At 37.1% G+C, this 27,817-nt stretch overlaps 1 protein-coding gene across 1 annotated transcript in view; it reads left to right on the forward strand.

The window, feature by feature from the left end:
* AGBL3 (AGBL carboxypeptidase 3) overlaps positions 1-27,817 on the forward strand; it is a gene marked incomplete at its 3' end in the record, with an annotated part of 115,121 nt that overhangs the window by 62,458 nt on the left and 24,846 nt on the right. Inside the window, 6 exon segments of the mRNA XM_081243797.1 lie at positions 6,583-6,644; positions 6,646-6,661; positions 10,845-10,902; positions 12,253-12,324; positions 22,402-22,450; positions 23,634-23,830. Of these exon segments, the coding sequence (XP_081099923.1) occupies positions 6,583-6,644; positions 6,646-6,661; positions 10,845-10,902; positions 12,253-12,324; positions 22,402-22,450; positions 23,634-23,830 (454 nt within the window).

A 27,817-nucleotide genomic window follows, 5' to 3' on the forward strand; every position in this document is an offset into this window, starting at 1 on the left:
AGAGTTCAGGAGGGCACGCCAAACCATGAAAGTATGTTTAAAGTCCCTGTTTCTCATTCCACTGGCTAAATCAAGTGATATATCCAAATCTAATATCAATGGAATAGGAAGGGTAAAAATTGGGGAACAATCCAGGGGGATCTATTCCCAGGGTAGGTACTAGAAGTGCAAAGGCCATGAGAAGGGAGCATGTCTGTCATCTTCTAGGAAGACCAAGGAGGCTAATTTGGGTAGAGAAGACTGAAAAAGGAGAACAGTGGTAAGAGATAAAGTGAGATAGGTGTTGGAAGTTGAGGGGGACAAATCATGTAAAACCTGGCTTAGGAATTCACTTTTTACTCTAAGTGAGTCTGGAGAGTTTTGGTCAGAGGAGTGACATGATGTGCTTTAAGTGTCAGCAAGGTCACTTTGGCTGTTGTTTTGAGAGTAGAATGATGAACCACAAGGGGAGACCATTTAAAGGGCTATTGCAGTTATCCAGGCAAGAAAAAGTGGTGGCTGGACCAAGGTGGTAGCCGTAGAGAGGATGAGAAGTGATCAGATTTTAGATATATCTGACAGAGTCTAGAGAATTTGCTGATGGCTTGGGTGTGAGTTTGAACAATAAAAAGGAGAGCTAGAGGTCTCCAGAATTCCAGGCCTGAGCAACTGAAGATGGAGCTTCCACTTACTGACATGGGGACTATTTTCTTCTCTTCCTACTAAATCATGTTCTGAAGGTATGTATCAGGACTCCATCCACTGCAAGGAACAAAAAACTCTTCAAAAAAAAAATGGCTTAGCTGGGCTTCCCTGGTGGTGCAGTGGTTGAGAGTCCGCCTGCCTATGTAGGGAACACGGGTTCGTGCCCCGGTCCGGGAAGATCCCACATGCCGCGGAGTGGCTGGGCCCGTGAGCCATGGCTGCTGAGCCTGCGGGTCCGGAGCCTGTGCTCCGCAACGAGAGAGGCCACAACAGTGAGGGGCCCGCGTACCGCAAAAAAAAAAAAAAAAAAGGCTTAGCTAAAAGGGGAATTGATTGGCTTAGTAAGGGAAAAAGTCTAGGGACAAGACTGGCTTTAGCCATGGCTTAAATAAGGGGCTCAAAGGATATCACTAGGATTCAAAGTTTTTTCCCCATTTTAATGTCATTTCTGCCTCTTCTGGGTTGGTTCCATTCTCAGACTCTCCTCTCCTGCTGGCGAAATTGAATTCCAGCCTCACATTCTCACAACTGTAAAGTCTGGTAGATACCCTCTTTTCCAGTAGCCCCCTCAAAAATATAGAGTTTGATTCTTTTATTGTAGTAAAAATACACATAACATTTACCATCTTAGCCATTTTTAAGTGTACACTTCGGTGGTATTAAGTACATTCACATTGTTGTACAACCATCACCACCATCCCGTAACTCTTGTCATCTTCAAAAACTGAAACTCTATACCTATTAATAACTCCCCATTCTCTGCTCCCCTGGCCCTTGGAAACCACTGTATACTTTCTTGCTTCATGATTTTGACTACACTAAGTACCTCATATAAGTAGAATCATACAGTATTTGTCTTTTTGTGATTGGCTTATTTCATCTAGCATAATGTCCTCAAGGTTCATCCATGTTGTAGCATATTTCAGAATTTCTTTCCTTTATGAGGCTGAATAATATTCTATTGTATGTTTATACCACATTTTGCTAATCCATTCTTCCATCAATGGACACCAGGGTTGCTTCCACATTTTAGCTATTGTGAATAATGCTGCTATGTACCTGATTGTATAGATGTCTCTTCAAGACGTTGCTTTTCATTCTCTTGGTTATATACCCTAAAATGAAACTGCTGGATCATATGGTAATTCTACTTTTAATTTTTTGAGGAACCTCCGTACTGTTTTTCACAGCAGCTATACCATTTTACATTCCCACCAACAGTGCACACAGGCTCTGATTTTTCTACATGCTTGACAGTACTTGTTATTTTCTGGGTTTTTTTTTTTTTTTTAAATAATGGCCATTCTAACAGGTGTGAGATGATATCTCACTGTGGCTTTGATTTGCATTTCCCTAATGATTAGTGATATTGAGCATCTATTTAGCCTATTGGCCATTCATATATTTTCTTTGGAGAAATGTCTATTCAAGTCCTTTGCCCATTTCTGAATTGGTTTATTTTTTTTTGTTGTTGAGTTTTAGGAGTTCTTTATATATTCTGGACATTAATCCCTTGTCAGGTATGTGATTTGCAAATATTTCTCCCATTCTGTATTTTGCCTTTTTACTCGTGTCTGTGATGCACAAAATTTTTTAAATTTTCATTAAGTTCAGTTTGTCTATTTTTTTCTTTTTTAAACCTGTGCCTTTAGTGTCATATCCAATATATCATTGACAAATCCAATGTCATGAAGCTTTTGCTCTGTTTTCTTATAAGATTTTTATTGTTTTAAGTATTACATTTAGGCCCTTGATCAATTTTGAGTTAATTTTTGTATAAGGTGCTAGGTAGGTAAGGGTCCAACTTCATTCTTTTGAGAATTGATATCCAATTTTCCCAGCACCATTTGGTGAAAGACTGTTCTTTCCCTGTTGAATATTTTAGCACCCTTGTCAAAAATCACTTGACCATATATGCAAAGATTTATTCATGGGCTCTCTATTCTAGTCCATTCATCTATTTGTCTGTCTTCATACCAGTACCACATTGTCTTGATTACTATAGAAATGTAGTAAGTTTGAAATCAGGAAGTGTGAACCCTCTAATTTCCTTCTCCCTTTTCAAGATTATTTTGGCATTCAGAGTTCCTTGAGATTCTGTATAAATTTTAGAATGAATTTTTCTATTTCTGCAAAAAATATCATTGGGATTTTGCTAGGGATTGCATTGAATCTATAGATTGCTTTGGGCAATATTGGCATTTTAATAATATTAATAAGTCTTCTAATCCATGAACAAGGAATGTGTTTATATTTATTTATGTCTTTAATTTCTTTCAGCAATGTTTTGTAGTTTCCGTTATATAATTCTTTCACCTCCTTGGTTAAGTTAATTCCTAACTATTCTATTCTTTTTGATGCTCTTGTACATGGAATTGTTTTTGTAATTTCCTTTCTTATCTTTCATTATTTGTTTATAGAAATGCAACTGTTTTTGTCTGTTGAGTTTGTATCCTGATACTTTGCTGAATTAATGTATCAGTTCAAACAGGTTTTTTGTGGCCTTTAGGGTTTTTAAATATATCATCTGCAGAGATCATTTTACTTCTTCCTTTCCAATTTGGATGCCTTTTATTTCTTCTTGCTTAATTGCTAGGGCTTGAACTTCTAATACTATGTTGAATGGAAGTGGTGAAAGCAGACATCCTAGCCTTGTTCCTGATCTTAGAGGAGGTGCTTTTTGGTCTTCCACCATTGAGTGTGATGTTTGCTATAGGTTTTTTATAGATGGCTTTTATTATGGTGAGGTAGTTTCCTTCTATGCCTAGTTTGTTGAGTTTTTTTAAATCATGAAAGGGTGTTGAGTTTTGTCAGATGCCTATTCTGCATCAATTGAGATGGTCATGTGTTTTTTTTCCTTCATTCTATTGATTTGGTGTATTACACTGATCAATTTTCATATGTTAAAACTATCCTTGCATTCCAGATATAAATCCTATTTGGTCATGGTGTAAATCCTTTTAATATGCTGCTGAATTTGGTTTGCTATTATTTTGTTGAGGATTTTTGCATCAGTGTTCATAAGGGATATTGGTCTATAGTTTTCTTGTAGTGTCTTTGTCTGGCTTTGGTATCACAGTAATGCTGGCCTTACAGAGTGAGTTAGGAAATGTTCCTTCCTCTTCAGTTTTTTGGAAAAGTTTGAGAAAGATCAGCATTAGTTGTTTAAATATTTGGTGGAATTCACCTAAGAAACTGTCAGGTCCAGGGCTTTATTTTTGGTTGGGAGAATTTTGATTACTGATTCAGTCTCAACTATCAATCTCAACTAGTTATAGGTCTACTCATATTTTCTATTTCTTCATGAGATAGTCTTGTAAGTTCTGTGTTTCTAGTAATTTGTCCATTTCATCTAGGTTATCCAATTTGTTGGCATACACTTGTTTGCAATACTCTTATAATCCTTTCTATTTCTGTAGAATTGGTAGTAATATCTCTACTTTCATTTCTGATTTCAGTAATTTAAATTTTTTTCTTAGTCCATTTAGCTAAAAGGTTTGTCAATTTTGTTGATCTTTTCAAAGAATCAATTCTTGGTTTCATTGATTTTCTCTAGTTTTTCAATTTCATTTATCTCTGCTCTAATCTTTATTACTTCCTTCCTCTTCTGTCTGTAGATTTAATTTTTTCTTCTTTTTCTAGTTCCTTAAGTTTAAAGTTAGGTTACTGACTTGAGATCTTTTGTTTTTGAATGTGTTTATAAATTTCCCCCTTAGCACTACTTTCACTGTGTCCCATAAATTTTGCTCTGTTGTGTTTTCATTTTCATTCAACTCTCTAAGTATTTTCTAGCTTCTCTTGTGACTTCTTTGATTCATTGATTGTTTAAAAGTGTGTGTATAATTTCCACAATTTTTTGAACATTTTAGTTTTCCTTTTGTTATTTCTAACTTCATCCCATTGTGGTAAGAAAAGATACTTTGTATGATATCTATCTTTTAAAATCTATTAAAACTTAATTGGTGGTCTAACATATGTTCTGTCCTGGAAAATGTCCTATATGTGCACTTGAGAAGAATGTGTATTCTATTGTTGTTCGGTACAGTGTTCTGTATATGGCTGTTAAGTTTTGATGGCTCATTGTGTTAAGTCCTTTTTCCTTATATATCTTCTGTCTGACTGGTCTCCCTATCATAAGTGGGGTATTGAAGTCTCCTACTATATTATAGAACTGTCTATTTCTCCCTTCAATTCTGTCAGTTTTTGCTTCATACATTTTGATGGTCTGTCATTAGGTATGTAAATGCTTATAACTATTATGTCTTCTTGCTGTATTGAATCTTTTATTAACATATCCTTTTTAAAGTAGTTTCTAGTATCATTTTTATATTTAAAGTCTATTTTGTCTAATAGAGCCACTCCTGCCCTCTTTTGGTTACTATTTGCATAGAATATCTCTTTCCTTCCTTTCACTTTCAACCAGTTTGCGTCTTTGGATCTCGGTGCGTCTTTTATAGACTGAATATAGTTGGATCATGTGTTTTTATCCATTCTGACAGTCTCTGTCTTCTGATTGGAGAGTTTAATCCATTTACAATGAAAATAATTACATGATAAAAAGAGACTTCTGTCACTGTGCTGTTTCCTATATGCCTTATAGTATTTTTGTCCGTCATTTCCTGCATTCCTGTCTTCTTTTGTGTTTAGTTGATTTTTTGTGGTGAAATGTTTAAATTCCTTTTTTACTTCCTTTTGTGTATATTCTATAGGTCTTTTCTTTGTTGTCACCATGGGGATTACGTTTAATATCCTCAAGTTATAACACTCTAATTTGAATTTACACCAGCTTAACTTCAAAACATACAAAAACTCTGTTCCTTTACAGCTGCAGTCCCACACTTTCAGTTGTATATGTCACCAAATTGTGTAGTTATATGTTGTGTGCCCAAAAACATAAACTAATGATTCTTTACGTGTATTAGCCTCTTCAATTATGTAATAAATAAGGTTTAGAGTTACAGACCAAAGTGACAGTAATCTAATACCAATTTTATACTAATAAATGCTTTTTCTTTAAATGTGTTTCTCTTAAATCATGTAGACAACAAAAAATTCAGCTTGAAACTATTGTTACAATAGTACTAGCTTTTATAATTTCCCGTGTATTTTTCACCGAGACCTTTATTTTTCTCTACAGCTTCAAGTTACTATCTAGAGTCCTTTCATTTCACCTTGCAGAAATCCCTTGGGCATTTCTTTCAAGGCATGTCGAATGGTCACAAACTCCCTCAGCTTTTGTTTATCTGGAAATGTCTTAATGTCTACCTAACTTTTGAAGGACAGTTCTGCTGGGTTTTTTTTTTTTGGTTTTTTCCCTATTTTGCATTGTCTTCTGGCTTCCAAAGTTTCTGATGAGAAATCTGATAATGATCTTATTGAGGATCCCTTGCATGTAACAATTTGCTTCTCTCTTAATGCTTTCAGAAGTCTCTCTTTGACTTTGAAAGTTTATGTGACTTACTGTGGGTTTTTTAATTTCATCTTACTTGGAGTTCACTGAGCTTCTTTGATATTTACCTTCCTGTCTTTCATCAAATTTGGGACGTTTTCAGGCATCATTTCTTCACTCCTTGGCATTTGCGGGTTGCTGACTTCTCCAGCTCTAAGGCTGGGATACATGAGGCAAAAAGAAAACACATGAAACTACTCACCATCATGCTCCTCTTCTGCTCCTGAAGTCCCCCATCATCTGCCTTCTTCTTTTCACCTTTTAGAGCCTCTTGTGTTTATTTGGTATGTAATACCCAGGGGTTTTAGTTGTACTTAGTGGAAAGAAGAGGACAAGTACTTCATCTTCCTAGAAGTGGAAGTCTTAAGATAGTTATATGTCTGCATACATACATACTATCTTTGATATATTGATTAAATAATGATTTTAAATATGATTCTCTTACCTAGATAAAAAACAAGAAAAAACATCTGAAAACAAAGAAGGAAAGAAACTCTACCATAGCAAGCCATCAGAGAAGAGCAAGAGGTAAATATTCATTGATATGGTTGTTAACAGTCGTTGAAAAAAAGAACAAGAATGGCAAATTATTTCCTCTTATACCCCGGAAGACTGCATGATTTTTCCCCAGGTAAAATTAATGATTAAAATTTTGCTCATATTATTTACTGTTTATAAAAATACAAAAGAATCTTGACAGATGAGAGGTGGGTCTTATTATGGTGCTGTATTTAAATTTCACTTATACTTACCTTGCTTGGAAAAGTATTTGAGGCATCTTAGAAAGATGTATCCAGCATAGCAAGAAGAAATCAATTAAAACTAAGAAAAATTAATGGGAAAACAAGAGTATAAAATAGATGGTGCTGAGAGATTGCCTTCCTTGATAGCATGAGGATCTCTGCAAACCCACTCACCAGCAAAAATCAGAGAAAATTGGGGCTTCCCTGGTGGCGCAGTGGTTGGGAGTCCGCCTACCGATGCAGGGGACACGGGTTCGTGCCCCGGTCTGGGAAGATCCCACATGCCGCGGAGCAGCTGGGCCCGTGAGCCATGGCCGCTGAGCCTGCACGTCCGGAGCCTGTGCTCCGCAACGGGAGAGGCTGTGGCAGTGAGAGGCCCTCGTACTGCAAAAAAAAAAAAAAAAAATCAGAGAAAATTACTTTTTAAAAAAAACAGAAATTTAAAGTTTCTGGAAATGGTCTTAAGGGCATACAGCAAATGAAAAAACATCTATTCAGGGCTTCCCTGGTGGCGCAGTGGTTGAGAGTCCACCTGCCGATGCAGGGGACACAGGTTCATGCCCTGATCCGGGAAGATCCCACATGCCGCGGAGCAGCTGGACCCGTGAGCCATGGCCGCTGAGCCTGCATGTCCGGAGCCTGTGCTCTGCAACCGGAGAGGCCACAACAGTGAGAGGCCTGCGTAACGCAAAAAAAAAAAAAAATCTATTCAGGAAAATCTACTAAAATTGGGTACAAACAAAAGAAACAACCACAAAGAAACCAGCGAGAGCCGGGGGTATTTGAAGCAACACTCTCCCCTCCCTGCCCCCCCCCGGCTTCCAGCTCGATGACACTCTACTCCAGAAGAGTGCAGCCAAGGACACAGGGTCTGCTCTCCCCACAGATGCCAGCCAGAGGGCTAGCTTCCCAGGAAGGGCAGGGCTTGCGTATTTCTTATCCTGTCTCCAGCTGCCTGTTGTTGAAGCGAAGTTCCAGGTAAGTGCAGTCAGGAGGTGGTGGGGGGGGGCTCCCTTCTTTCTACCCAGACCCCGTTCTTGAAGAGAGGCCTCCACTTTATGTGCTACATCACTGAAGATATTTTGGTCCTAATCACCCATCTTGGATTGTAAAGTGTTGGTTCCACACTGGAAGAGGCAAATAGAGAAGACCTGAGGCTCCTGCCCTCCTTCCACCTACATCTTAGCTCCTAAAGTGGGGTACCACTGAGAGAAGAGTGCCACTGTCCCCACTCTCCAGAGACACATCAAAAATTTTGCATAAGTGCATTAAGATGGCAGAGTAGGAGGATGTGGAGCTCACCTCTCCTCAAAAACACATCTACATGTGGCACAATTCTCACAGCAAACCAACTGGAAACTGGCAGAAGATCTCTTATACGACCAAAGCTGCAAGATCTCCATGTCATTCGGTATGACGGGAAAAAAAAGGCATCAGGACACAAGATGCCCCTGGGAGGTATCTATGAAGGAGAGAGGGTCCACACAGGCAAGCCCTCACCCTGGGAACCCCCTGACTGCTAGGAACTCCACCAGGACAGATAGAGGGACTGGAGGGGCCTGGACTCTGATCTCAAGCCGTGTGCATATGCTGGCTTGCTATCAGGGCAGAAAGAGACCAGAGCTGATGGCTACCACTTCATCGCACTTCCCAGCCTGAAGCACATGCCGGGTCGGGCAGCTAGTATGTGCAGTGGCTAGGCACTGAATCTCGGGTTTGTGTGCCCTGGGAGTGAACTCAGTCTAGCTGCACAGAGACAGCCCGGAGAGTCTGGGGTGTGGCCCAGGCCAAACCTCAGAGCCCATTGTCAGTACATGCACTGCAGAGCGCAAGTCTGCCTGTGGAGCCCATCATCAGCACATCCGTGGTGGGGCACAGGTACGGTGGCAGCGGACTTTGTTGGCATACGCACCAAGTGGCGTCACAGAATCGCATGTCTCTGGCAGACAGCCCCTGGGGAGGAATACACAGTGGGTCCTTCCCCCGTGACAGTGCTCTGGTTTTTCCCACCTCACAGCCCAGCTTGGAGCTGGACTGTGGGTGGACAGGTCCTGGGAGAGCAGCCCCAGGCAGCAGCACAATGACCTCAATTCCTGCAGCCACAACACCCCAGCTCCCAGCACCAGCCTAGCACTAGGTCTGGGATAAACACAACGGAGAAATGGACAAGACCTCGGGCTGCTTCTGGGAAGAACTGTGGATGCCTTCAGTGGTGGCACAGAGGTTTGCTATGACTACAGGGGCCTCCTTTGCAACAGAGCACATACTTAAGGGCAACAGAGTCTTACTGAGCCCAACCCTCAGGGCTTCTACTCCAACAACCAGGGAGCAGACCCCACCCCCAGCAGGGCTCTGACAGCCACAGAGCAAAGAGGAGGCCCCACCCAAAATCCAGTGCAGGCTCTGGACCACACAACACCAATCCCATCCCCTATCAAGGGGATAATGGCCAGCATACTCTGAGGAAAGATGTGGCTAGCATCCATACCAAAACTAGCCCTCACACCAAAAATATTGAATTCACACAGTCTATACAGGGACACTCTCACATAAAAGCACCCCTACAAGACCACAGTAGCTGTTTCTCCTAAATTCAGAGACAGAGAGGAACTGTTCCCAATTAAAAAAATAAGAGATATCCCCTGAATAAACAAATCATGAAACAGACCAGTGGTCTACTACACCCTGAGTTCAAAAAGGAGTTAATAAAAATGCTAAAGGAATTAAGAAAGATTATCAATAGAAAGGCAGATCACTGTAACAAGGATCTAGAAACTATAAAAAGGAACCAATCAATCAAAATTAGACAAGTCAATTGCCAAGATAAAAACCAATCTACAAGCAATGAATAGCAAACTAAGTGCCACAGAAGAATGAACAACTGATCTGGAAGACAGAATAATGGAAATCAGTCAGAACAGCAGACAGACAGACAAATGAAAAAAGCAAAGTGAAAGCAATATACGAGATCTATGGGATAATATAAAGCATGCCAACCTACACATAATATTGGTTCCAGAAGGAGAAGAAAGAGAGAAGGGGATCAAAAATGTATTTGAAGAAATTATGGCTGAAAACTTCCTGAAATCTAAAGAAGGAAACAGATGTCCAGGTACAGGAAGCACAGAGGGTCCCAAAGAAGATGAACACAAACAGACCCAAACCAAGACATATCGGAATTAAAATGGCAAAAGATAAAGAGAGGATTCTAAAGGCAGAAAGAGAAAAGCAGTCAGTTACAAGGCAACCCCCATAAGACTATCAGCTTATTTCTCCGCAGAAACTGTGCAGGTCAGACCCTTTTGGAAAATTCTTTCTAATATCCACATAGCACAGATGCAGAAACAAAAGTTGGGAATCATTTAAAATGTTTTCACAATCACATAATGATTTGTAGACTACTCAAGATGAGCAGTCACAATTCTACCGTGTTTTGTATCTCTTTTAGTCCAACTGGGTCATATTGGCAAGTATCTCCTCTCAAGATAGACAGCAATGTCATGTGTATGATCTTTCTTACTCTGAACTTTTTTACAAGCTACAAGAAAATATTTTTTCAACTTTTCTATATAAACAGTTTTGTAATTGCTTATACCTTTTCATACAATTTTATATAGTTTCACTCATTTCACACTTATCTTGCTACATCGTTATTCTTCTCACTAAGCGAGATTATAAGCATACATTTTTGTCCCTTTCTCATCATAAATAAGTTCTATATGAAGTAAAAAAATTTTTTAACTCCCTTTAATGCCAAAATACAATATTAATATTTTCTCTTATCATTGTTGTAGAAGAAAAGTAGTGTTGTGAAAGAAGGCTCTGATTTAAAAGATTATTTTTGTCCATTCTAAATCTATGAGGATAAAATGAGAAATGTTGAGAATTACGATAAATCATAGAAAATATACCTCATTTTCATGTTTATAATATAGTACTGCTTTCCTTCTGGTTCTGTGTTCCATTAGGTTTGTGAAAAAGGACATTTAGTTCAAAGACACAAAGAATCAAATTCTGATGTGACAGGTAATGTTCATGGACAACTAATTCATTTCCTCAACAAACACGCTTTTGTGCTACAGCTTTGAGGTTATCACTGTGCTTTGCGCTAGGGATATTAAGAATATACTATACCATTTCTTATTCCCAGGAACTCATCTTTTAATAGGAGGAGACAAACAAGTTAAGCGCAGTGTTACAGGTGCAATGCCTATAGTCTGGACAAGGTTCCAGGGGAGCACAGAGAAGGGAGGGGTCACTTAGACTGCAGGGTTGGATTGAGTGGTCCCTGTACTTGAGAGATATCACCGATTTGAAAGATTTTTCCCAAAACAGAATATAGGGATTTTATGTTTTAAAAAACATCTTGGTCCTTTTGTGATGAGCCAGGAGAGAAATTAAATTTTGGATTATTCATTTGCTTCTATAGGAATCTGCTAAGTCTAACATAAATCTCTGAATCTCTAACATTTCTGGTATATTTTTTCTTAATTTTTATCTCATTATCTTTACTTGAGGTCCTTTGAAAAATATTCATAAAATTTAAATATTTTAATTTTGTCTAAAATACTTCTTTATTTTATGTGTGTATATATTAATTTTTATACATTTATACCACACTTATTTTCAAAAAGAATTTCAGGTAACTTAATTAAAAGTATATATACAAGTACATAAATCCACTTAGTTTATGATACAGCAGGCTAATTAAAAACAGAAATGGAAGTAAGAACCACACCTAGGAAAGGAGAGGATTTTATTATGATCAGCCAAGCAAATCAGTCACTTTTTATATGTAACTTTTATATATTCTTCTGTTAAATTTAATGTCAGAAATTAAAGAACACATTTTAGAATCCTTATTTTAGACTTTTTTCTATACACATACACTCCATGTTAATTAATCACAGGTTATAATTAATCTTCAGGTTTTTTTGCAACCTATGTTTTCATTTAAAAGTACAGGATATTATTAACTTCTTTACATGTTAGTAAATGGTGGCAAAGTATTCCATTGTATTAGTGAACCTTTATTAAGCCACCCCCATTGTTAAACATTTTTTTCTGTTGTAAACAACAATGAAGATGTTTAACTCCCTATTTGTGTATATTCTTAATTATTTATTTATAATAGATTCCTAGAAAGGAACCGCTGACCCAAAGAGTATGCACATTTTTTAGACCTTACTATAAATAGCAAAAATGCAACAACAATCATATAAGATTTGAGAACTGTTTGTATTAATTTCGTTGAGCTAAACTACTATTTACATATTATCTGCTAGCATTTTTCATTTAGAAAAAGATAAAAATATGAAATGTAAAAGTCAATGAACTATTTTCATGCTACTAATGAACTTCTACCATCTTTTCTAGATACAAGGCCAGATATATCAGATGACTGTACATCTGATTATTTCAGAAGACAGTTCCCTCATCAAGGTTTATGAATAAGATGGGAATATAGACAGTAACGAGTGGTCGCCTATCATCTGAATGTAAGCTATTTAATATGTATCTGGTCAAGATTTACACATAAGAAACTAGAAGATTATCTTCAGATCGGACAGCCAAAGAACAATTCACCTTCCCAGAAATTCTGAGTCTCAAATTTTTATTTTTCTAACTCTAGAAATATAAAAGACAGTAGAACTTCCTTATATGTCAAGTTGATTTCTTGTAATTTTACCGAGTCAAAAAATATATTGTTCATCTCACTGTCTCATCTTTTCATTCCCATCTCACTGAATCTTAAAGCAGAAAGAAACCTTGAGAGCACCCTGCTCTCACCTCCCACTGATGACAGGACCCAGGCGCATCCAACTTCTGATTGACTACATTGGTGACAAGTAGTTTACCGAGTCGCAGTCACTTCATTCCGTAGTGAGAGAGCGGTGTTCTTTTTATGTTCACTTAAAACCGTATGTCCCTGTAAATTTAAGTCACCCCTTTAATAACACAAAGCAAAAAAGAATGAAAAGACCTTAAAGGTAAACATTTCTGACCAACTCATTTTCCCTAATTCTCCTTGAAATAATAAGAACAAATATAATGCCTCTTCCACATGACAGATCATAAATATGTTTTTAAAGCCATCATTTCCCTGACACTTGCCTTCCATTTCTTTCAGCCATCCATAATATGATTCCCTTTACTATTATATTTTACTGTTTTCTATCACTATTCAAGCTTGAATGAAACTGAACACAGTACTGCAGATGTCATCTGACTAGGAAAGCCATTCCTTGGTATCTGTGGGGGACTGGTTCCAGGAACCCCACGGATGGCAAAATCTGAGGATGCTCAAGTCCCTTATATAAAATGGCGCAGTACTTGCGTATAACCTATGCATATCCTTCAGTATCTCTAGATTACTTATAATACCTGTACAATGTAAATGCTATGTAAATAGTTGCCAGTGCACAGAAAAATTCAAGATTTGCTTTTTGCAACTTCTTGGAATTTTTTTCCTACTATTTTTGATCCACAGTTGGTTGACTCCGCAGATGCAGAACCCATGGATATGGAAGCCTGACTGTATACAATAAATTATCATTCTTCATTTGCTTCTTTCTAGATACCAGATTCCCATTAATGCAGTCTAAGATTACATATGTTTTTTTGAAAATTATCCTAAAATATTGACATATTGGATTTACAAATACTCAAACCTATAAAGTTTTATTTTCATAGTACCACTGCTAACTTACGACTCCTCCATTCTCTACTTCTTCAATTTTGGTTTGATATTTTGGTCCAGTGTACTAAGCCTTAAATTTATTGTTAAACTAAGTCTTCTTAGATTCAGCCTTTCATGAACTTGATCTTGATTATGTCATATTGTTGTACCATATACACGTGTATATACCTTATACCTATATACAATATATACATATCTATACATATATCTGACCTCTTGTGAAAGCTTCAGCTTCTTTATCTGTATATGTCTTCACTTAAATGTCCCTTACAGCCAAATTCAAATTCATCTAATCCCACATTGAATGCTGTTCCTTCTGTATTCACTATAACTTTGGTAGTACTATCTACATAACTACCCAAGCTAGAAACCTAATAGTTATCTTTTTTTCTTCTTTCACTTCCACCACTCATATCTAGATAGCCACTGAATCCAGCTGATTTTACCACATAATCCCTTTTGTCTCCACCTTAACTACCAGCATTCTTTTCAGTGCTTATTTACCAGAAGCACTTTAGATTTCTAAGTGGTCTCCTTGCCACCAATATTGTCATCCTAATTCCACCTCTCTTACTACCATAAAAGCAGTCTATCAAAAACAGGAATCTGATTAATGCCACTACCTAAAGCCTTTCAGTAATTCCCAGTTTTCTAACAGTGGTTGAAGTTGGCACAGTCCTGAGACTTCAATTTGTTCTAGGCTTTCTCTTTTCAATTTTTTTTCAACTTTTAATTTTTAAATAATTTCAAGAATAGTACAAAGAGCTATATCTATCTACCTACCTACTTGTATTTTCCCCCCAATCCATTTTTTGTAGACATAATGCTCCGTTATTCCTAAAGAGCTTCAGCACATATTTTCCAAGAAAAAGAACATTCTCTTACATTAAAATAAGGAAATTCAACTTTGATACAATACTACTTTGTATCATACTGCAGTGAAATTTTGCCAAACGTACCAATGATGTCCTTTAGGGCAAAACTTCTCCCTGATCGAGGCTCATGGATTGCATTTAATTGCCATACCCCTTTATTCTCTTTTAATTTGGAACATCTGCTCAGCCCTTCTTTGTCATTCACAGCACTGGCACTGTGAAGATTATGGGCCAGCAGTCTTATAGAATGTCTGGTTTTAAAATTTTAGAATTATCTGGGGAGTTTATGATAATCCCAGCTTTGAATTCTGGGTTGGCCTTTGTTGTCAACCTCCAAATCTGCATTTTTAATAAGGTACCATAGATAATTCTGATGTTGATGATCTGCACTTTTCAACTCACCACATTGGGAGCTCTAGTGAGAGTCAGTGGGAGGCCAAGCATTTGGGACCTAGCCCATCCAACCCTTATTCATCCTGAGTAGCTTTCATGTACAACTTCTCTTTCAATAATGGTCTGTCACTTTAAAAACAAAATTTTTTTTGACAACCACTAGCTGCATCAGAGAAACCAAGTTCCCTAACATGACGTACAAGACTTCCAGTGAACTGGCCCCTGACTGCCTCTCAGTTTTACCTCTTGCCATTCTCTGCCTTTTCCTTTACACTTCAGCAATGATGATCTTCTTGTGGCCTCAAAATACATCAGTCTTCTCACCTCCTTGCCTTTGCTCATTCTGTCTTCTCTGCCTGAAACATAATTCTCCCTCTTCAACTAGATAAGCTACGTCATCATTTAAGGGGTAGGTATCAAAGTGTAATAAGACTCATATACAGTTCATTACAATAAGAGTGAGATAGACTGAGTGATAATGATATGCACAAATTGCTCAGAGAAGGGCACGTAATCCAGCCTGAAAATCTCAGGGAATGTTTTCCTGAAGGAACTGATCCTTAAATTATGATCACGATTATGATGGAGTCTTAAGTGACAAGTTAGGCATTTAGCAGCAAGAGGAGAGTCACTTCCTTGAATTCTTAAAAGATTAATGTCAATGGTTTTGTGATCCTATTTATATGAAAATTCTTTCCTTACTTGAGATGAACTATGTCTGGGGCTGAAGATAAGGCATTCAGAGCCTTTTGACTCCCGACATCTCTCACCAATATTTATTCTCCCCTGTCTAAACAGAAGAAAACTCTATGCAATAGAAAAGACAGGTGCAACAGAGGAGCTGAGGGATTCTGCTCTCTGTCATCCATCAGTATTTTAAAATCATCCCAGCAGAACAAATCTAAAAATTATTTGATATATTTTCATTCTGAATATAGCTAAGTAAAATTTACTTCTTTTTCTCAATATTTCTTCATATCTGAGTTCACCTGGTATTTTAACCTTCCTGATACTATTCTCCTGTGGCTCAGTCACTCTCTTATAATCCTCCTTTGTTACATAATCTCCTTTCCATCTTTGTTCATGTTCTTTTAAAAATCTGATGTTTATCTGCTTCGCAGAGGTCTCAATATACTAGTCGATGACTGTGCTAGATACCGGGCTACAATGGAAAATAAAATGTAGTCTGTTCTCAAGAAGCAGAGAGAGTGACAAGTAAACAGACAGTAGAAATATAATGGGATAAATGCTACTTACTGTGCTATGATATTATACAGGAGTTGTTTGGGGATAAGGGAGTATCAGAGAAAGTTTCTCAGAAAAGGTAAGTGTTACGGTTCCAGGGGCCAAACAAATAAATAGTATTTTTTCTTTACCAAGTTTTGAATCTATTAAAAATTAAGACAAAAGAGTAGGACAAAATACTAGCAAACTGAATCCAGCAACATATAAAAAGGATTATACACAGTGACCAAGTAGGATTTATCCCAGAAATGCAAGGTTGGTTTAACATATGAAAATTATCCACCTCCAAGAGTAATGAAAATAAAAACAAAAATACACAAGTGGAACCTAATTAAGCTTAAAAGCTTTTGCACAGCAAAGGAAACCATAAACAAAACAAAAAGAAAACCCACAGAATGGGAGAAAATATCTGCAAACAAAGCGACCAACAGGGATTAATCTCCAAAATATACAAACAGCTCATGCAGCTCAGTATCAAAAAAACAACCCAATCCAAAAATGGGCATAAGATCTAAACAGACATTTCTCCAAAGAAGACATACAGATGGCCAAAAGGCAAATGAAAAGATACTCAACATCACTAATTATTAGAGAAATACAAATCAAAACTCACAATGAGGTATCACCTCGCACCGGTTAGAATGGCCATCATCAAAAAAAATCTAGAAACAATAAAATGCTGGAGAGGGTGTTGATAAAAGGGAACCCTCCTACACCGTTGGTGGGAATGTAAATTGGTACAGCCACTATGGAGAACAGTATGGAGGTTCCTTAAAAAACTAAAAAAAGCTACCATATGATCCAGCAATTCCACTCCTGGGCATATATCCAGAGAAAACCATAATTTGAAAGGATACATGCACCACAATGTTCATTGCAGCACGACTTACAATAGCCAGGACATGGAAGCAACCTATATGTCCATCAGCAGAAGAATGGAAAAAGATGTGGTACATATATGCAATGGAATATTACTGAGCCATTAAAAAGAATGAAATAATGCCATTTGCAGCGACAAAGATGGACCTAGAGATTGTCATACTGAGTGAAGTCAGACAGAGAAAGACAAATATCATATGATATCACTTATACATGGAATCTTAAAAAATGGTACAAATGAACCTATTTACAAAACGGAAATAGGGTCACAGATATAGAAAACAATCTTATGGTTACAAAGGGGGAAAGGTGGAGGAGGGGTAAATCGGGAGATTGGGATTGACATACACACACTACTATATATAAAATAGATAACCAACAAGGACCTATTGTATACCACAGGGAACTCTATTCAGTACTCTGTAATGACGTATATGAGAATAGAATCTATAAAAAGAGTGGATATATGCATAACTGATTCACTTTTGCTGTACAGAAACTAACACAACATTGTAAATCAACTATACTCCAATAGAAATTAATTTAAAAAGAAATAAAATTAAACAGTGTAATACACATTAATTGAAAAAAGAACAAAATGCACATGATCATCTCAGTACATGCAGGAATAATGTTTGGCAAAATCCAACATCCTTTCATGATTTAAAAAAAAATACGCAACAAAGTATGAGTAGATGGATGTTCCTCAACCTGATAAAGGCTATCTATAAAAATCCCACAGCTAATATCATAGTTGATGGTACAAGACAATGGTTTCCCCCTAAGATCAGGACCAAGACAATGGAGGTTCAGGCAGGGCAGTTTGGAAAGAAGAATAAATACAATGCATCCAGACTGGAAAGAAGTAAAACTACCTCTGTTTGCAGAACACATGATCTTATATGTAGAAAATCCTAAGGAACATACATACATACACACACACAACCTACCAGAGCTAATAATCAGTTCAGCAAGGTTGCAAGATAGAAAATCAACATGCAAAACTCAGCTGTAATGGGTGAGTTGTATGGTATGTGAATTAGATCTCAATAAACCTGTTGTAAAAATCGATTGTATTTCTATATACTAGCAATGAACATTCTGAAAATGAAATTAAGAAAATTCCATTTACAAAGCATCAAAAAGAATAAAATACTTAGAAATAAATTTAACAAAAACAGTGTAATACTTGTACACTGAAAAGTACAAAACACTGTTGAAACATATTAAAGAAGATTTAAATAAATGGAAAGATTCCCCCACATTCAGGAATCAGAAGACTTGTTAAGATGGCAATACTCACCAAATTGATATACAGATTCAATGCGATCCTATCAAAATCTCTGCCGAAACAGAAATTACAAGCTAAACCTAAAATGCATAGGAAATGTAAAGGATGAGAATAACCAAGACAATTTTGAAAAAGAACAAAGTTCAAAGAGTCACACTTTGCAATTTCAAAACTTACCACCAAGCTGCAGTAATCATAACAGTGTGGTCCTGGCATAATGGTAGATATAGAGATCAATGAAATAGAATTGAGAATACAGAAATGAAACCTTATACTTACTGTCAATTAAGTTTCAACAAAGGTGCCAAGACAATTCAATGAAGAAAAAAATAGCCTTCACAACAAATGGTACTGAGACGACTAGATATTCACATGCAAAAGAATGAAGTTGGACTCATTCCTTACACCAATTCATTAATTCAAAATGGGTGACAGACCTAAATGTAAGACCTGAAACTACTCTTAGAAGAAAAGATAGACATACAGTGTAAACATGGTAAGGGGATTGCTAGCTTTAAGCTCCAACATGTAAAGGGCTGGATTTGGAGAGTAGACCTTTGTTAGGGAGAACGTTCTGGATAGTTTGCAATGCTTACTCTTCCTCCCCCTGACAGAGCCAGCCCCTTCTAGGCGCCTTGTCTCATTGAAGGGTAGGGGGAAGAAAAGCTAAGAAATGCGTATTAAGGTCACAGCCCAGGGACACAGACCCACTAAAAGACTAAGATTTAATAAGATTATAGGATGTTCCCTTTCCCCATACCTTACCACCACGCCAACATGACTCCAGTATAAGAACAATGGTTTACAGCTAAAAGAGCTGCAAGCCAGACGTGTATTCTATCTGGTAAGTGGTGCTTAGGGAACCCCAAAGACAACAGGATAGACAAAAACAAGGCTATTATAGGAATTCCTATAATGTATACACACACACACACACACACACATACCTAGCAAGCACATCATATTCAAACTTCAGAAAGACAAAGACAAAAATCTTTGAATTTATCTTTCTCTGTCTGACTTATTTCACCTAGCCTAATGCTCTCAAGGTCCTGTTGTCCCAAATGGCAGGATTTCCTTCTTTCTCATGGCTGAATAATATTCCATTGTGTGTGTATGTGTGTGTGTGTATATATACACACACATATACACACACACATACACACCGTATCTTCTTTATCCATTCGACCATTGACTGACCCTTATGTTGTTTCTGTGTCTTGGCTATTGTAAATAATGCTCCAATAAACATGGACAGACACCTCTTCAAGATCTTTTTGTTTTTTTTCACTTCTTTGGATATATCCCCAGAAGTGGAATTGCTGGATCATAGTGTAGTTCTATTTTTAATTTTTTGAGCAACCTTCATAAACACATACAACTAGTTAGGGAGATAAATAACCAAAACAGAGCATAGTGTACAATTTAGAGAAAAGAATTTGGAATTGATTGTCATGAAGGAGACTGAATCTCACAAGTCCAGATGAGAGAAGCAAGAAGTACTTCTAAATCAATTGAAAGTTTTTTCACCTCTCAAAAAGACACCAATGCTCAGTCAAAAATAATAGCTGGTGGATTCGCTTGGGCATATGACATGAATGAACACTGATTATCAGTGTTGATTGCTTGATGAAACTGAGGGAAATTACATTTCCTAATTCAGAGTTTGCCACTGAAATGCCCTGTGGGTTAACCAAGGGGAAATTTTGATGACAGATGTGTTGGACTCTTATAGTGTAAAGCTCATTTTGTCAGATCTTACCAACAATAATGTTTTCTACAGTTGTCACATGATACATTGAATAAAAAAGAAAAAAACATTTCCTCTGGCTATTAGGTACTTTAATTTGAAAAATGGGGTTTCAAAGAATCTTGATTTCTATGAAGATTTTAATGAAACCACAGAAAACATCAAACCAAATATTGTCAATATGTTGTCCAAAGACAAACTAGACTTTGTTCATCTATCTTCATGGTTGGCTGACAATGAAAATATAAAATGTATATTTTTGCAAATTTCATTCAGTCTATCTACTTCTTACCAAAGAAAAAGATCTGATCTCTTAAATGTCTTGCACACCTTGTATTTAAAAAAGAGTGTGATTTGCTATCCTGTGATAATGAGGCTTTCATAATGAAATTTTTTGGTCACGTTTTAGTTTCCTCAAAACATGCAGAAGCACTTAACGAGATTTTCGACTTTATAGAAATGAAAGAGGGCAGTTTCCTTAGACCTGTGCCAACAAGGTGGCTATCATTGTTGCCAGCCATAGAAAAGACATTAAAATCTTGGTCTGCCATTAAATCACATTTTCAACATGTGGGACAAGAAAAATGGCTTTCTCTAATTTGCAAATAGTTTGAAGATGGGAATAGAGGAAAGGGCTACAGTAAAACAATTTATATGCTGTTTCTCTAATTCTGTTTGACGATCTTTGAAGAGGTCACATGGAGCATAGAAAAGGATGAACTGCACCTCAGTTGTTTGACATTATGTGTAGGTTGTGACAAAAACTCATACAGTGAAAAAAAATGACATTTAGGGGGAAATAAGACTGACTCAGAAGTCAAAAATATGTCACCAGAAAGGGCAGCCAAGTTAAACAGCACTAAAAACTGTAATTTATTTGAAATCCACCTTCAGTTTAAGTTCGAATTACCTCTGTGCTTTAAAAACCTATTCCCTGAGAAAGAAAAGTTTAACTTGCAATGATATCCAGTGTGCTTCAGAATATCTAAAAAACAGTGGACATTTTAGACATGGCGAACACTACATGATGAATTTAAGGATGCAAAGGGCCAAATGCCCAAAAGCCAGCCTACTAAATTAAGCCTGTAGATACAAAGTGGATGGACATTTTTGTAAAGCTGGAAACGAATTCCTTACATGTCTAGAAACCTATTACTAATAAGTAAGGTCATATTCCATGCTCAAATTCCTTTGTTGACAGGATATCTAACTTGCTGTCATTGCATCGGCCTGCCACCAGGGGTCAGTGTAATGTGGGGCTTCATAAGAGCAGACCTCAGAGGCCTTGACTTTGAATGTATTCAGTTTTACCACTACATAAAAGAAAAGGATATCCTGAAGGCTGCAGGCAGTTCAGAGAAGTATTACTGGAAGAGGACACACACAGAGAAAAAATATCCTACTTTATCATGGGACATAAAGAAACATCAATTTTTATTAATTATAAGTAATGTCTGTTTAATTAGAGCCATTGTATTTACATTCAACTTTTTTTTTTTTTTTGGCAGTACGCGGGCCTCTCACTGTTGTGGCCTCTCCCGTTGTGGAGCACAGGCTCCGGACGCGCAGGCTCAGCGGCCATGGCTCACGGGCCCAGTTGCTCCGCGGCATGTGGGATCCTCCCGGACCGGGGCACGAACCCGCGTCCCCTGCATCGGCAGGCGGACTCTCAACCACTGCGCCACCAAGGAAGCCCTACATTCAACTTTTTAAAGGTCTTATATTTATGTATCTTAAGAAGACATAATATGGCCTATAAAATGTAAATATCCTATAAAGAGTTAAAATCTGTATCAGAGGAAAAAACTATAATGTTATATTCTCACACATACTATTTGTTTAATTGGTTCCACTATTAATAACTACTAATTGCCACTGTTAACTAGTCCTACTGTTTTTCTTAAATAATGGCATTTATGTAACAAAAAAGCAAATAATACAGAATAATATAATTTTAAATAAATGCCTAATTTATATTTTAAGTTAAAATAATAATCATGTGTGTATAAGTATTTATTACATATTGTACTGATTTTTTGGTCTGTTGTAGCTGTGTCTTGAGTTGGCGCTCTAAAAGTAGTCACCCTACTACACATGTAGATGGCCTTCACAGAGCCTGACGTGCAGAATTCAGTTCTGAAATGCTTGATAATTATTGGACAGGTATTTCTACTGTTTGCTCTCCTCTTGAAACAGTTTCATTTAAAAGCTTCCAGAGGAAGTATGCACTGATATATTTCATACGTCTGAATGAGATGATGTCAGATTAATTGAAGATACTCAAGCTAGCCATTAAATATATGAATGAGGTAATTGTGAAGAAAGTAAAAAAATTGTTTTGTTAACCTTAAAACCTAAGTTCGGAAATTTTATGGTATATTCTCTTTTTTAGCAAAAATACCTGGACAAGCCCCTTCTTGGCTTCTAAAAAGATATCTGAGGTAGGAGAAACTACACTTGATTTCTTCTACCAGGTTACCTTACTCCCTTTCCTCTGTCTTATAAGATTTTTATTTTGCATTAAAGTAACAGCTAAAAGTGACGTTTTAATAACAATTGCTAATTGTCTCCTTAGAGTCTACATAGTGTCTGTGGCTAGGTCCGTTTTATACATAGGAGTGCACATGTGATGCATTTTGAATGGTTCTGAGATTTCAGTATCCCTAAAGTATCCCTAATGGATGCCTTAACATCTGCAGCTAGACAGTTATTTCTAAGCATTTATCATTGCTGTATTTGAGTTTCTCTTTTTAAATAGAAATACTTCTGGCATAAGATAGTTACTTAGAATGAATACTATCAAATGTTTTACTATCTATAATAGCAATTGAAGCATTGGTCACGTAGGGATTATACTAGTACCTAAAAATTGGAAAAGGAATAGAAAGGGAAGTCAGGGATAACATAGATAAACTTTGTAGTTTTGTCTAAACCGGTAATTATTACACCACTAGCCCCCCTGGCAAGTTTCCCTATCTCTAGGAATAATAATATGAACAACCACCTGAACAGTGGATTTGTAAGTACTTGAGAATAGACTGAATTTGCACAACAGAGGAAACATGGTATGCCTGTTCTCCCTTCCTTGGCCTCTTTTCTAAGAACTTGGTTTCTGCTCAATAATGGGTTCTGTTGAAATATGTAGGCTGTCTTGCCCCAAAAACCTAGAAAATTAGGTTAAGAAACCATCTTTGGCCATACCTGTACTTGGATCTAGAATTTATTCATTTAAACTAAGACTTAACTTTTTAAAATATATTACTTATCTATGGAAAGAAATGAAATAATGTATCAACATAAGAGAAGGTAATAGAAAAAGTAGTGGAGTTAGAAGATATGTATTCTAGACCTGCCCCTCCTTATTAGCTATGTTATCTTGAGCAAATAGCTTAACCTCTCTGATTCCCTAACATTCCCTTACATTCCCTCTCTGATGTAAGATGGGGATAACACTGGCCATCCTGCCTGTATCACAAGACTGGTGAGAGCCCCAAGTAAGATAATATCTGTAACAATACTTTGCATACTGTGATATGTAAAATACAGATATAACATAGCATTACATTACCCTTGATTAGATAGTTCATTGTTGACATTGAAATCAGAGTACCCAATTTCTTTCAGCTCCCAAACTATGATTCATAGGCTTAGCAAAGACCAACAAAGATATTTTTTAGAAACCAATGAGAGGCCAGTCCAGGAAACAATTAAGCCCAGAATCAGTGATTTGTATGGAAACTGTGTCAAAGTGACATCCTTGAAGTGTCCTATGAGCAAACAAACTCACATTTGGACTGAGAAGACAAGGATACCAACAGAAGGTTTTCCTTTTTTGTTGTTGTTTAGGATTTTAATATTATATACAAAGGTGGCTTTCACTGTATCATCATTAATATTGATCAATCCTATGAAATTTGGATTATGGGAACTTTTTATAAACAGAGGATAGACAGCCATTTTATTCCTGACTCTGTAAAGTATTTGTCTTATTTAATTTCTATATAATATAGAAGAAAATTGTTTGTTTAATATAGCCTTGAAAAATCAATTTAATTTCCTTATTCCCATCACCTCCTTGTTATTGATGCCCTTTCCATATCATAGAATAAAAAAGTAATGAGCTGATACAACATGGATGAATCTCAAAATTACTGTGCTGAGAAAAAGAAGCCAGGCACAGAAAAGTAAATACTATATGAAATCACATTTATATGAAATGCAAGCTAATCTATAGAGACAAAAAGTAGATAAAGGTTTCCTAGAGTAGGAAGGAACAGAGTAGGGAGGAAGGAAAGAATGGACTGTAAAGGAGCATCAGGAATCTTTTAGGGATGATCTTTTCTAGATCTTGTTTATGGTAATGGTTTCACCGGTATTTACAACTGTTGAAACTCCTGGGTGTTGGGCCAGACCAACTAGCTGGATTGAATTTTCATCCGCCAGATGGCAAAGATCGAGTGTGGAGCAGCAATTCAGTTTAGACGTGTTGCTTTTTAAATGCCTTTTAGATACTGAAGTGGAGGTACTGAATAGGCAGTTGGATATATGAGTCCAGCATTCAGGGAAGAGATCTGGGCTGAAGATACATTTGGGAATTTTCAGCCTATAGATAGTATTTTAAGGCATGAAGCTGGATGAGATTTAAGTGACTGTAGATATAGAAAAGGGTTAAGGAGCAAGTCCTTGGGAACTCCAACACTGATGGATCAGGAAAAGAGTAAGAACCCAACAAAAGAAGACTAAGAAGCCCCCTCTGGGGTAGGAGGAAAAGCAAGAGAATGTGTTGTCCTGGAAGCTAAGTGAGAAAGTGTATCAAAGAGAAGGGAATAAGCAGCCAAGTCTAATGCTTCTGATTAAGTCAAGTGGATTTACTATTGGATTTTACAACATGGAGGTTTTATTCGGGATCTTGATCAGAGAAATTTCAGTAGAATGATAGAGGTACGAGTCTAATTAAAGTGTATTTTAAAATAGGAGGAGAGAAATTGGAGACAGGTAGTATTTACAGAATTTTGCTGCAACAGGGAGATTCATTGTTCAGTTCTCCCCACGGCTGCCACCACACTGCTTAAGTTAAAATTTGTTTCTCATCTTTCCCATCTTCCCTGAGCTGAGATTCTCATGGCTTTTTTATTGTATTATCTTTAAACATGTCCTGATGAATCTTGATGACATATGAATAAAAATTCTACAGTCTTCTTTTTTACTGAAGTAAATCATTTCAGAGAGTTATCTTTTCCTATTTTTTGCTGTTGTCCCTTTCTTTATAATATATACATTTAGGGCTATCAGTTTTCCTTCACCTCCTCACCTATATAATTCTCCACCGACTACAATCTAGCTTCTCACCATAACAATGATATTATTTCCAAAGTCATCAGCTCTTATCATACTTGACTTCTCTACTGTTGGTTAATTCCAGAGCTTAAAAACTCTCCCTTCATTCGCTGAGCAATTCCAACAGACGTATCTGTGGAACTTCTCTCTCTTTTAGTCCTGTTTCTCTGCCCATTCATGTTTGGTGTCCTACATGGGCTTCACTCCCTCTGCCTGAATTTTAAGTGGGCTATTCCCCAGTATTCCATCCTTTGGTCTCTCCTCTTCTCACCACATACTTTATTTCTGAGCGCTCTCATCTATACCTGTAGCTTCAACAAACAACCGCTGATCATGATCACATTTTTTAAATCATCAATATAGGCATCTCTTGTACTATTATTACAAGATCTCTAGTTTTGAACCACTTATTCACACCTACCTGATTTCTAGTCATTCTAAACCATACTTGTGATTTCCTGAGTGTGCCATGTTAGTCCCACTATCTAGATTACTACCCCCCTTTTTTTTTTTTTACTTAGCTGACATAGCTATGCATCAAGACTCAGATTAATTAGGAATTAGGAATATTTCCTTTTCCAGCTGTAAGTATGGCTAGAAGTCCCTCTTCAGCAGTCCTTTAGTAAGTAACCTGCCTTATCTCTATAGATAAATATTCTAATTGATGCTTTACTTCTCTCTCTCTAGTCCCAACTGTTGGCATATTAAAGGCAAAGACTATATCTTTCATACCTATTTACCAAACCAAACATAATGCCGGATACATAGTAATGATTCAGTGAGTATTTGCCGAATGGCCTAGGAATGGCTTCTCAAGAGACTGTAGGTAAATTCAGTTTATTTGCCAGCACTGCCAGATACTGTAATCATACATACCCTCAATCATTGTCTTTCAAGTCTAGCTTAATTCAGTGAGTGCTTTAGTCCTCTGTTTCCTTTCTTTTTAGTAATGGATAATTCCTTTTTAAAAAACATTATTGTGGATATTTCAAGCATAAACAAAAGTAGAATAGAATAATGAACCACTGGAGCCTGTCACCCACCCTTAATAGTTATCAGCATCCTGCTATTCTTGTTTCATCTATATTCCCACTGCTTTTTTTTTTTTTTTTGCTAAAGTAGTTAAGGCAAAGTCAGCAAATCATATTGTTTTGCCCATAAATAGTTCAGTGTATATCTCTAAGTAGATAAACAAAGCATAATGTATTTCTTGCTTTTATTCTAAGTGTATTCTACTTTTTCTTATGCTGTCTACATATCAATTTAGGCATCATAATTATAAGTAACACTGCTACATCCTTTAAAATGTCTACCTATTTTCCTTCAGGCTTTACTTAGGGTTCTTTCTTCCCCCTCTCTCTACCTCTGTATATTGAATTATTTTTAACTGTGTTAAAATACACATGACATAAAATTTACCATGTTAACTATTTTTAAGTGTCAAGTTCAGCAGTGTTAAGTACATTCACACTGTTGTGCACACAATCTCCAGAACTCTTTTTGTCTTGCAAAACTGAAACACCAAACCTATTAAACAACAGCTGCCCATTCCTCCCTCCCCCCAGCCCCTGGCAACTATCCTCCTTTGACTGACTATTCTCGGGATCCCATATAAGTGGCGTCAAATATTTGGAAGGCAAATACAGTCTTTGTCTTTTTGTGACTAGCTTATTTCACTTAGCATAAGGTCCTCAAGGTTCATCTGTGTTGTAGCGGGTGCCCGAATTTCCTTCCTTTTTAAGGCTGAATGACATTCCATTGTATATATACCACATTTTGCTTACCCGTCCATCCACCGATGGGCACTTGGGTGGCTTCCACCTTTTGGCTGCTGTGACATGGATGTACCAGTAACCCCTCAAGACGCTGCTGTCAGTTCTTCGGGGGATATACCCAGAAGTGGGGGTGCTGGGCCATACGGTAGTTCTATTTTCAATTTTTCAAGGAACCACCATACTCTTCTCCACGTTGACTACACCACTGTACATTCCAACCAACACTGCACAGGGGTTTTAATCGCCCCACATCCTTGCCTACACTTATGATTTTCTGTTTTTTGGACAACAGCCATCCTCATGGGTATGGGGTGGAATAAACACTTTTAAAATGCACTTTATTTTTTAAAACAGTTTTCTACACATTTTAATGTTATTATACTCTTATTATCACAATTAACAAAATAAACAATTCCTTCACATCATCTAATAAAGAAGGGATTTCTAACATGCTCTTAACCGTAGTTTTCACTGTATCTCCATCCTTCTGTTTCCTCAAACAGAAGCTTTGGAGCCACTGCTGATTTCACTCTTCTTTTCTCACCCCACATCTAAGTCATTAGAAAATCCCCAAATATATTCAGGATACTTCCCTCCCCCCCCTTCAATTCTCACCCTTCGGGCAACTGCCACCACCCTGGTCCAAGCTACCATCCTCTCTCCTAAATTATTTCAGTAGCCTTCTAAGAGATCTCC

This window comes from Mesoplodon bidens (genome assembly GCF_964165515.1).
Source record: "Mesoplodon bidens genome assembly, chromosome: 9".
NCBI classification, from domain to species: Eukaryota; Metazoa; Chordata; class Mammalia; order Artiodactyla; family Ziphiidae; genus Mesoplodon; species Mesoplodon bidens.